At 34.4% G+C, this 12478-nt stretch overlaps 1 protein-coding gene across 1 annotated transcript in view; it reads left to right on the forward strand.

The window, feature by feature from the left end:
* Positions 1–9816, forward strand: part of LOC111223057 (tissue alpha-L-fucosidase-like) — a 14578-nt gene extending 4762 nt beyond the window's left edge. The window contains exons 2-7 of the mRNA XM_022747043.1: positions 7564–7698; positions 8038–8281; positions 8500–8700; positions 8805–8995; positions 9088–9187; positions 9271–9816. Of these exons, the coding sequence (XP_022602764.1) occupies positions 7564–7698; positions 8038–8281; positions 8500–8700; positions 8805–8995; positions 9088–9187; positions 9271–9408 (1009 nt within the window). The 3' untranslated portion in view covers positions 9409–9816. The remainder of the gene's footprint in view (positions 1–7563; positions 7699–8037; positions 8282–8499; positions 8701–8804; positions 8996–9087; positions 9188–9270) is intronic.
* The last annotated feature ends 2662 nt before the right edge of the window (positions 9817–12478 follow it).

Below are 12478 nucleotides of genomic sequence, written 5' to 3' on the forward strand. Positions count from 1 at the left end.
AGTAAGGCATAGAATATCATAGTATAGTAAGGCATAAAACGTCAAAAAACGTCATAATATAGTAAGGCATAAAAATGTAAAAAAAACATCATAGTATAATAAGGCATAGAATATCATAGTATAGTAAGGCATGAAGACGTAAAAAAAGGTCATAGTATAGGAAGGCATAAAATGTCATAGTATAGTAAGGCATAAAATGTAAAAAAAAAAGTCATAGTATAGTAAGGCATAAAATGTCATAGTATAGTAAGTCATAAAACGTCAAAAAACGTCATAATATAGTAAGGCATAAAAATGTGAAAAAAAGGTCATAGTATAGTAAGGCATAGAATATCATAGTATCGTAAGGCATAAAACGTCAAAAAACGTCATAATATAGTAAGGCATAAAAATGTGAAAAAAAGGTCATAGTATAGTAAGGCATAGAATATCATAGTATAGTTAGGCATAAAACGTCAAAAAACGTCATAATATAGTAAGGCATAAAAATGTAAAAAAAACATCATAGTATAGTAAGGCATAGAATATCATAGTATAGTAAGGCATAAAACGTCAAAAAACGTCATAATATAGTAAGGCATAAAAATGTGAAAAAAACATCATAGTATAGTAAGGCATAGAATATCATAGTATAGTAAGGCATAAAACGTCAAAAAACGTCATAATATAGTAAGGCATAAAAATGTGAAAAAAACATCATAGTATAGTAAGGCATAGAATATCATAGTATAGTAAGGCATAAAACGTCAAAAAACGTCATAATATAGTAAGGCATAAAAATGTAAAAAAAACATCATAGTATAGTAAGGCAAAAAATGTCATAGTATAGTAAGGCATAAAACGTCAAAAAACGTCATAGTATAGTAAGGCATAAAATGTCAAAAAAAGTCATAGTATAGTAAGACATAAAAACGACATAGTATAGTAAGGCATAAAAATTCCATAGTATAGTAAGTCATAAAACGTCAAAAAAACTTCAATTACATTAAGGCATGAAAACGTAAAAAAAGGTCATAGTATAGTAAGGCATAAAATGTCATGGTATAGTAAGGCATAAAACGTCAAATAATGTCATAGTATAGTAAGGCATAAAATGTCAAAAAACATCATAATATAGTAAGGCATAAAAATGTGAAAAAAAGGTCATAGTATAGTAAGGCATAGAATATCATAGTATAGTAAGGCATAAAACGTCAAAAAACGTCATAATATAGTAAGGCATAAAAATGTAAAAAAAACATCATAGTATAGTAAGGCATAGAATATCATAGTATAGTAAGGCATAAAACGTCAAAAAACGTCATAATATAGTAAGGCATAAAAATGTAAAAAAAACATCATAGTATAGTAAGGCATAGAATATCATAGTATAGTAAGGCATAAAACGTCAAAAAACGTCATAATATAGTAAGGCATAAAAATGTGAAAAAAACATCATAGTATAGTAAGGCATAGAATATCATAGTATAGTAAGGCATAAAACGTCAAAAAACGTCATAATATAGTAAGGCATAAAAATGTAAAAAAAACATCATAGTATAGTAAGGCATAGAATATCATAGTATAGTAAGGCATAAAACGTCAAAAAACGTCATAATATAGTAAGGCATAAAAATGTGAAAAAAACATCATAGTATAGTAAGGCATAGAATATCATAGTATAGTAAGGCATAAAACGTCAAAAAACGTCATAATATAGTAAGGCATAAAAATGTGAAAAAAACATCATAGTATAGTAAGGCATAGAATATCATAGTATAGTAAGGCATAAAACGTCAAAAAACGTCATAATATAGTAAGGCATAAAAATGTGAAAAAAACATCATAGTATAGTAAGGCATAGAATATCATAGTATAGTAAGGCATAAAACGTCAAAAAACGTCATAATATAGTAAGGCATAAAAATGTGAAAAAAACATCATAGTATAGTAAGGCATAGAATATCATAGTATAGTAAGGCATAAAACGTCAAAAAACGTCATAATATAGTAAGGCATAAAAATGTAAAAAAAACATCATAGTATAGTAAGGCATAGAATATCATAGTATAGTAAGGCATAAAACGTCAAAAAACGTCATAATATAGTAAGGCATAAAAATGTGTAAAAAACATCATAGTATAGTAAGGCATAGAATATCATAGTATAGTAAGGCATAAAACGTCAAAAAACGTCATAATATAGTAAGGCATAAAAATGTGTAAAAAACATCATAGTATAGTAAGGCATAGAATATCATAGTATAGTAAGGCATAAAACGTCAAAAAACGTCATAATATAGTAAGGCATAAAAATGTGAAAAAAACATCATAGTATAGTAAGGCATAGAATATCATAGTATAGTAAGGCATAAAACGTCAAAAAACGTCATAATATAGTAAGGCATAAAAATGTAAAAAAAACATCATAGTATAGTAAGGCATAGAATATCATAGTATAGTAAGGCATAAAACGTCAAAAAACGTCATAATATAGTAAGGCATAAAAATGTGTAAAAAACATCATAGTATAGTAAGGCATAGAATATCATAGTATAGTAAGGCATAAAACGTCAAAAAACGTCATAATATAGTAAGGCATAAAAATGTGTAAAAAACATCATAGTATAGTAAGGCATAGAATATCATAGTATAGTAAGGCATAAAACGTCAAAAAACGTCATAATATAGTAAGGCATAAAAATGTAAAAAAAACATCACAGTATAGTAAGGCATAAAAACGACATAGTATAGTAAGGCATAAAACGTCAAAAAACGTCATAGTATAGTAAGGCATAAAATGTCAAAAAAAGTCATAGTATAGTAAGACATAAAAACGACATAGTATAGTAAGGCATAAAAATTCCATAGTATAGTAAGTCATAAAACCTCAAAAAAACGTCAATTACATTAAGGCATGAAAACGAAAAAAAGGTCATAGTATAGTAAGGCATAAAATGTCATGGTATAGTAAGGCATAAAACGTCAAATAATGTCATAGTATAGTAAGGCATAAAATGTCAAAAAACATCATAATATAGTAAGGCATAAAAATGTGAAAAAAAGGTCATAGTATAGTAAGGCATAGAATATCATAGTATAGTAAGGCATAAAACGTCAAAAAACGTCATAATATAGTAAGGCATGAAAATGTAAAAAAAACATCGTAGTATAGTAAGGCAAAAAATGTCATAGTATAGTAAGGCATAAAACGTCAAAAAACGTCATAGTATAGTAAGGCATAAAATGTCAAAAAAAGTCATAATATAGTAAGGCATAAAAACGACATAGTATAGTAAGGCATAAAATGTCAAAAAAAGTCATAATATAGTAAGGCATAAAAACGACATAGTATAGTAAGGCATAAAATATCACAGTATAGTAAGGCATAAAACATCAAAAAACGTCATAGTATAGTAAGGCATAAAACATCAAAAAACGTCATAGTATAGTAAGGCATAACAACGACATAGTATAGTAAGGCATAAAAATTCCATAGTATAGTAAGTCATAAAACGTCAAAAAACGTCAACTACATTAAGGCATGAAAACGTAAAAAAAGGTTATAGTATAGTAAGGCATAAAATGTCATAGTATAGTAAAGCTTAAAATGTAAAAAAATGTCATAGTATAGTAAGTCATAAAACGTCAAAAAACGTCATAATATAGTAAGGCATAAAAATGTGAAAAAAAGGTCATAGTATAGTAAGGCATGAAAATGTAAAAAAAACATCGTAGTATAGTAAGGCAAAAAATGTCATAGTATAGTAAGGCATAAAACGTCAAAAAACGTCATAATATAGTAAGGCATAAAAACGACATAGTATAGTAAGGCATAAAATGTCAAAAAAAAGTCATAGTATAGTAAGACATAAAAACGACATAGTACAGTAAGGCATAAAATGTCATAATATAGTAAGGCATAAAAATGTAAAAAAAACAAAAATCATAGTATAGTAAGGCATAAAATATCAAAAAATGTCATAGTAATTGTAAGGCATAAAATGTCATAGTATAGTAAGGCATAAAATGTAAAAAAATGTCATACAATAGTAAGGAATAAAAATGTCAAATAATATCATAGTATAGTAAGGCATAAAACGTCAAAAAATGTCATAGTATAGTAAGGCATAAAATGTCATAGTATAGTAAGGAATAAAAATGGCAAATAATATCATAGTATAGTAAGGAATAAAAATGGCAAATAATATCATAGTATAGTAAGGAATAAAAATGGCAAATAATATCATAGTATAGTAAGGAATAAAAATGGCAAATAATATCATAGTATAGTAAGACATAAATACGTCGTAGTATAGTAAGGCATAAAATGTCATGGTATAGTAAGTCATAAAACGTCAAAAAACGTGATAATATAGTAAGGCATAAAAATGTAAAAAAAAACATCATAGTATAGTAAGGCATGAAATGTCAAATAATGTCATAGTATAGTAAGGCATAAAATGTCATACAATAGTAAGGCATAAAAACATCAAAAAACGTCATACTACAGTAAGGCATAAAACATAAAAATACGTCATACTACAGTAAGGCATAAAAACATCAAGTAATGTCATAGTATAGTATGTCATAAAATGTCATAGTATAGTAAGTCATAAAACGTCATAGTATTGTAGGGCATAAAATGTCAAAAAATGTCATAGTATAGTGAAGCATAAAAATGCCATAGTATAGTAAGGCATAAAATGTCAGTATAGTAAGGCATAAAATGTAAAAAAAAATGTCATACAATAGTAAGGCATAAAAACATCAAATAATGTCATAGTATAGTAAGTCATAAAACGTCAAAAAACGTTATACTACAGTAAGGCATAAAACATAAAAAAACGTCATACTACAGTAAGGCATAAAAACATCAAGTAATGTCATAGTATAGTATGTCATAAAACGTCATAGTATAGTAAGGCATAAAATGTCAAAAAACGTCATAGTATAGTAAGGCATAAATCGTCAAAAAATGTCATAGTATAGTGAGGCATAAAAATGCCATAGTATAGTAAGGCAAAAAACGTCATACTACAGTAAGGCATGAAAACGTAAAAAAATGTCATAGTATAGTAAGTATAATATAGTATAGTAAGTAGTATAGTAAGTCATAAAACGTCAAAAAACGTCATACTACAGTAAGGCATGAAAACGTAAAAAATCGTCATAGTATAGTAAGGCATAAAACATAGTAGTATAGTAAGGCATAAAATGTCATAGTATAGTAAGGCATAAACTGTCAAAAAAAGTCACAGTATAGTAAGGCATAAACTGTCAAAAAAAGTCACAGTATAGTAAGGCATAAAACGTTATACTTTAGTAAGGCATAAAAACGTCAAATAACGTCGTAGTATACGAAGATATAAAACTTCAAAAACCGTCATAGTACAGTAAGGTATAAAACGTCAAAAAATGTCATAGTATAGTAAGGCATAAAAACGCCATAGTATAATAAGGCATAAAAACGTCAAATAACGTCATAGGCATAAAACATCAAAAAACGTCATAGTATAGTAAGGCATAAAAACGCCATAGTATAATAAGGCAGAAAACGTCAAAAAACATCACAGTTCAGTAATGTATAAAATGTCAATTAATGTCATAGTTATAGTAAGGCATAAAACGTCAAAAAACATCATAGTATAGTAGGCATAAAACGTCAAAATACGTCATGCTATAGTATGGTATGAAATATCTTAGTATAGTAAGGCATAAAAACGCTAAATAACGTCATAGTATAGTAAGGCATAAAAGGTCAAATAACGTCATAGTATAGTAAGGCAAAAAAACGTAAAAATGTCACATTATTGTAAGGGGAAAAATGTGATTAAGACGTCATAGTATAGTAAGGTATAAATACGTTATACTGTACTAAGGCATAGAATTTCATGAAACTGTCATTTTTTAGCAAGGCATTAAATATCATAAAAACCTTATAGCATAGTATAGCATAAAACGTCATAGTATAGTAATGTACAAAAAAGTTATAGTATAGTAAGAGTCAATCAGAATCAGAATCAGAATCAGAATCTGGTTTATTGTCATGTAGGTTTTCAACATACACAGAATTTATTTTGGTGTTTTGATGCATATCAACAGACATAGTAAGAAAAAAAGAAACACAAACAGAGATGAAACAAGAAAGTACTGCAGTTCTGATAGCTTAAATATAAACAAGAAAATTTAACAATACACATAAAATATTCACAATAAATACAGAAAAGAATAAATAGAACAATATAAATATATACAACACAAACATGTACACTGTGCAAAATGATTGAGGTTGGTGTGTATGTGCAATAGTTCACAGGGGGAATGTGCAATGGTTCAAGGGTGTGGGGGTTGGGGGGCATAGAAGTTCACCATCATTGTCCTTTGCAAGTTAAACTTTTTCAACTGCCAAAGGAGCGTCCTCTGCTGGGCTTTCTTGGTGAGGGAGCTGGTGTTCCCACTTGAGGTCCTGTGTGACAGTGGTGCCCAGAAAGCAGAAGTACTCCACGGTGTCCATGGAGGAGTCACACAGGGTGATAGGGGTGGGTGGGGCTGGGTTCTTTCTGAAGTCCACTATGACCGCCACAATCTGAAGAGCATTCAGCCCCAGATTGTTCTGCCTGAACCAGGTCACCAGATGGTCAATCTCCCACTTGTAGGCAGAGTTATCCCCCATCAGAGATAAGTCGAATGAGGGTGGTGTCATCTGCAAACTTCAGGAGCTTGACTTAAAGATGACTACAGGTGCAGATGTTGGTGTACAGGGAGAAGAGCAGAGGAGAAAAGATGCAGCCTTGGTACGATCTGGTGCTGATGGTCTGGGAGTCAGGGATATGTTTCCCCAGATTGATGTGCTGACTCAGACAGGAAGTCAGTGATCCCCCTGCAGGTGGAGTCAGGCCCGCTCAGCTTGGGGAGGTTAACCTGCAAAATTAATATGTTGTAATATAGTAAGGCATAAAAATGTCATAGTATAGTAAGGCTTGAAAAGGGTAATAGTATAGTAAGGCATTAAAAGATCATAATATGGGGTGCCTCTGTGGCTTACCTGGTAGAGCGCGTACCACATGGGATTAGTCCTAACCACAGTGGCCATGGGTTGGAATCTGACCTGTGGCCCTTTGCTGCCCAAAGATGAAAGAAAGAAAAGAAAAAAACAAAAAAAAAACGTCATGCTATAGTAAGGTATAAAAACAAAGTTTTTATTACTAAAATGTCATAAAACATCATAGTATAGTAAGGCAAAAAATGTCATAAAAAATCATAGTATAGTAAGGCATAAAAACGTTATAGTATAGTAAGGCATTAGGGTCGCCAATAAACCTAATGTGCACGTTGGTCTGTGGGAGTAAGCATATGCAAACCTATGCCCTTGCATCTGAGTAGGATGAAGAGTGGAGCAGGTCCCTTTTGTTATCACTGTTTGCTCAGCACCAGCTGCACCTGCAACATGCACCTGTACAGAAACTAGGAAAAGAATACAATCGTCTGTATTATTTGAAATATAATAAACCTTTAACAGATTACCTGCTCACTCCTGAATCTTTGAAATGAGTGTGGCTGTGTATTATCGCTGCTTTTACAGGTATGTGGTTTTCACATCCAAACACCATGAAGGATTCACAAACTGGCCCTCAGCAGGCTCCTGGAACTGGAACTCAGTGGATGTCGGTCCTCACCGGGACCTGGTGGGAGAGCTGGCTGCAGCTGTCAGGAAGCAGTGAGTAGATAAGGGGGATGCTGCATCCATGTTCACTCAGAATTTTCCATCCTTTCCATATAACATGTCATAGTTTGGTAAATGCACATGAGGCTAGAGAAAAGGCCAATAATGTTGAATATGTCATGAATTTTAAGATATGATGTGATGAAGGATTGATCCCCATAAAGAAATTATTCAGGAATCAGCCCATCTTCAGAACAGGATTCTTGATAATACGATTTAAAGAAAAAGAGCACTTAATATCTACATAAACTCTATAACAGAGTGGGAGTTGAGACCTTCACCAGTGCATTACAAAAGTAGTTCACTAGTTCACTAATAATTTTCTGTCACCAGATCACTGCATTTGGGTCTTTACCACTCTCTGTATGAATGGTACCATCCCCTTTTCTTGATGGATCAAGCCTCCGGCTTCAAGACTCAATATTTTGTTGCCCGTAAGACTCTTCCTGAGCTGGTGGACCTTGTGATGGCGTACAAACCTGATCTGATCTGGTCTGATGGGGACTGGGCAGCTCCGGATACGTACTGGAACTCCACCCAGTTTCTTTCTTGGCTCTACAATGACAGCCCAGTCAAGGTGAAAGACATTTTGCATATATCCATTACATGACGTCTGGCATGATGTGGGTTTATTCTTAATGCTAAAACTTTCTAATCATAGTGGTCAAATAGCATCTTTGAAAATGTGAGGAAATAAGTAATTGAAAAAGCACTAAATCTAAATCATGCGTGAGAATAAATCAAATGTGAATGGTTTATAGTATGGTGGTTTACTCTTATGACATGTTTCTTCAGGATGTGGTGGTCACCAACGACAGGTGGGGTAATGGCTGCTATTGCAAACATGGAGGCTACTACAACTGTGCTGACAGGTACACACCAGGTAAACTTCCAGACCACAAGTGGGAGAAATGCCAGTCCATCGACACCCGTTCCTGGGGCTACAGAAGAGACATGAAGCTTAGTGAACTCTTGGACCTGCCTTCCATCATAAAGGTGAAAGGTCACAGTAGGTCGTCACCTACACCTGATTGATGTCCAGTTATTTTGTGATTAGTTGTTTGGTGATCTTGCGTTAATCAAACACTTTCTTTCCTCAGGACATGGTGAATGTAGTGGCAATGGGTGGCAACTACCTACTGAACATTGGGCCCATGTCAGATGGTATGATTGCCCCAGTGTTTGAGGAAAGGCTGAGGGGACTTGGTGCCTGGTTGGGGATAAATGGGGAGGCTATCTATGCTTCCAAACCCTGGAGGATCCAGACTGAGAACAGCACTGTCCAAGTCTGGTGGGATTGAGAATTTCAAGCCATTTTCCATTTTATTGTTATGTAAAATCCTGTTGTAGTATGGCTTTAACCACTGTTTGCTCCTATTATAGGTACACTGCTAAAAACAGCACAGTTTATGCCATAATCCTTGGTTGGCCACCCAGACAGCTACTTAAGCTTACAACACCAAGGATATCTGGGGCAACAAAAGTAATCCTTACACTATATACCAGTTAAATTCAATTTAACATCATTTGTCATGAACTTTAAACTATCATCTTTCACATCCACAGGTGACACTTTTGGACTATCCTAACATACCACTGAAGTGGGCACCAGTGACACAAACATCTGGACTCATGATTCTTATGCCTGCTATGCCAGTATCTCCTGGAAATGCCTGGACTCTGAAACTGGAGGGTGTAGCTTAACATCAGCGTGGCAACAAAAGGAGCCTTAAAGTTTTACCTCAGTTACTCGTTTGACAAAATATACAGTTAATGTGTGTGTGATTGTAGATGAATTTATCGATAAGGTTTGGGTGCTGGTGTCAAAAAAGTTATTTCTTAATAATCTCAATAATTCTCTTAATGCTTCCTATGCTTCCTTGAGAAATGAAAAGAAACGTAGTGTTTCAGATGGGTATGTTGCCTCACGATTGCAGTAATTTTTTATATGTTTTTATAGTGAATTTACAATAAGTACAACACAATAAACAATAAATGTATAGTATAGGCTACTGTCAGCGTATGATATGGACATTTTGCATGTGAATGTTAATGCCATAGTGTGAAACATCAAAGACTGGAAAAGTGATAATTTTCCTCCAAAATTAAAGAGCAACTGTACATTAAACATAAATTACTTTTGTTTTTAGTTTGTATACGGTATATGATCATAACTACACGATACATATTTCTGGTGGAAAAAGTAGAAATAGTCGAAGAAGAAATCACGAAGCCTACTGAAGGGGGCGACAGAGAGCCTTCGTTGAGTCTTAAGTGCTGAAACACCACAAAAGAAGAACCAGTATTTTTATTTTTTTTTTTTAAAAACGACTTTGTTTTGTTTCCAGCAGAAAGCGAGTATCTCCGGGTGCTCCTTAAAAATTTCTGAAGCTGCATTTCTGTCGGAAGAAACGGTGACACATGGGGAAGTCGCGAGATTTAAGTGAGTTTGAGCGGGGTATGATCGTGGGAGCGAGAAGCGCCGGCTGCAGCATCTCAGAAACAGTGAAGCGACTGGGATTTTCCAAGACTGCGGTGTCTCGAGTTTACCGGGAATGGTGCGAGAAGCGGAAAACCTCCAGTCACCGGGGGTCCTGCGGGAGAAAACGCCTCGTCGACGAGAACGGTGAGAAGAGGATGGAGAAAGTGGTGGAAGCTAACAGCCAGGCTACGAGTGAGCAGATCCAGGCTCTGTACAACAGCAGCGCGCAGGAGAAGCCCATCTCACTGGCAACTACCCGCCGGACCTTGAAGCGGCTGGGTTACAGCCGCAGGACTCAGCGGCGGGATTCACTAATCGTGGCCGGGCTGGAGGCATTAGCTGTGTACGCATCCTGTCCTCAACAGCTTGAGACCTCCAAGGATTTTGTGTGCAGGGACGAGAATGAGACAGACTCAAAGATTAAGTCGTCCACGGAGGTTGACTGCAGCAATTAGAATCAACCGCAACCGTGGATGTAGTAATAGAAGTGGATGCCTTCTTCCGATATGACGCCCGGTTATTTCCAAATAAAGTTTCTTTGTTAACAGAACAATATGTACATACAGAGTGATGTACCAACAGAACATGTGAATATACGTTCACCGATGCCTTCATTAGGAACACCATACTGATACTGGATAGAGCCTTTCTTTCAAAACAGCCTCAGTTCTTTATCTACATGGACTAAAGATGTTGGAAACACTCCTCTGAGATTCTGCTCCATGTTGACATGATTGTATCACATAATTTCTGCAGATTTGTCAGATGCTAATTCATGCTGCTAATCTCCTGTTAGACCACATCCCATAGTTAGTCTACTGGATTCAGATCTGGTGACTGAACTACACTGAACTCATTTGTCATGTTCATGAAACCAGTTTGTGACATGGTGCATTATCATGTTGGATGTTGCCATTAAAAGAGGGTAAAATGTCCATTAAGGGATGCACATGGTCAGCAACAATACTCAGATAGGCTGTGGAATTGAAACAATGATTGGTTGGTATTTAGGAGCCCAAAGTGTGTCAAGAAAACATTCCCCACACCATTACACCACCACCAACAGCCTATACTGTTGACACAAGGCAGGTTGGCTCCATGGATTCATGTTGTTGACACCGTATCCTCCATCTATAAAACTGTTGCTCACTGGATTTTAGTTTTTGGCATCATGCTGAGTAAAAATTCTAGAGACTTTTGTGTGTGAAAATCCCTGGAGATCAGTAGTTTCAGAAATACTCAAACCAGCACCAACAATCACACCACAGTCAGTTCTTGAGATCACATTTCTTTTCCACATGTTGATGTTTGATGGGAACATTAACTGGAGCTCATGACCTGTATCTGCATGCATCGCACTGCTCCCACATGATTAGTTGAATGGATAATTGTATGAATAAGCAGGTGTTCCTAATAAAGTGCTCAGCAAGTGCATACTGTATATTTAGATTCAGAGTATTGAAAACATAAAAAAAAAACACCATGCATATTTATTCAACAAAATATAGGTTTTCACCTTCTTCTTTTGCCTCACTATATGCCTGTGCTGGAAATAGGTCTGGGCAAAACTCTATAGATTGTATTGGAGCAAGTCACCTTCTTTCTTTCTTTCTTTCTTTCTTTCTTTTTCTCTTTCCTTCAATTTTATGCAGTTAATTATATAAAGAAAATTAAAAAAAAAAAGAAGAAAGAAATGAGTTAAATATTCAGCTATTCCTAAACTTCCCCACCACCTGATTTGCCACTGGAAATATCCTGATAAGTTTCTAAATGAAATCATCCATAATTGAGCAGTTACATAATATCTATCTGTGAAACAATTTGACATTAGGCCTTCAACAAGGGATGCCTAAAAAATATCTCTGGGGAAACACCAAATATGATCTTCAGGAATCATTACCTAAATACAAAGATTATATTTGGTCTGAATTTGCCCATGGCACAGTGTGCATCAAGTTGGGCTGTGCCTTCCACTGAGGCCTATGAGGCCATGTCATCTGTCTTTTCTCTGGGGATTTAGGTGCTTAGCAACACAGGGTTAGTTTGCCCTCTACAATTTAAAAATGACTATTACTATAATAATTTTTAGACTCTATGTCTTTTACTATGACAACAGGCAACCTAGTTGTAGGCCAGCATTAATAATTATTTAGCATTTCTCCATTATATCATCGTAATCATCATCATTAACAGCTTTACACAAGTGTAACTTAGATGTCTGTCTGTGCAATGTTTATTAAATAAAGTTGTAATTTAAAAAAACAAAACAGACTGGATAGTCACGTGATAACT

Source organism: Seriola dumerili, unplaced genomic scaffold, assembly GCF_002260705.1.
Source record: "Seriola dumerili isolate Sdu_G_001 unplaced genomic scaffold, Sdu_1.0 BDQW01000110.1, whole genome shotgun sequence".
Lineage (NCBI taxonomy): Eukaryota > Metazoa > Chordata > Actinopteri > Carangiformes > Carangidae > Seriola > Seriola dumerili.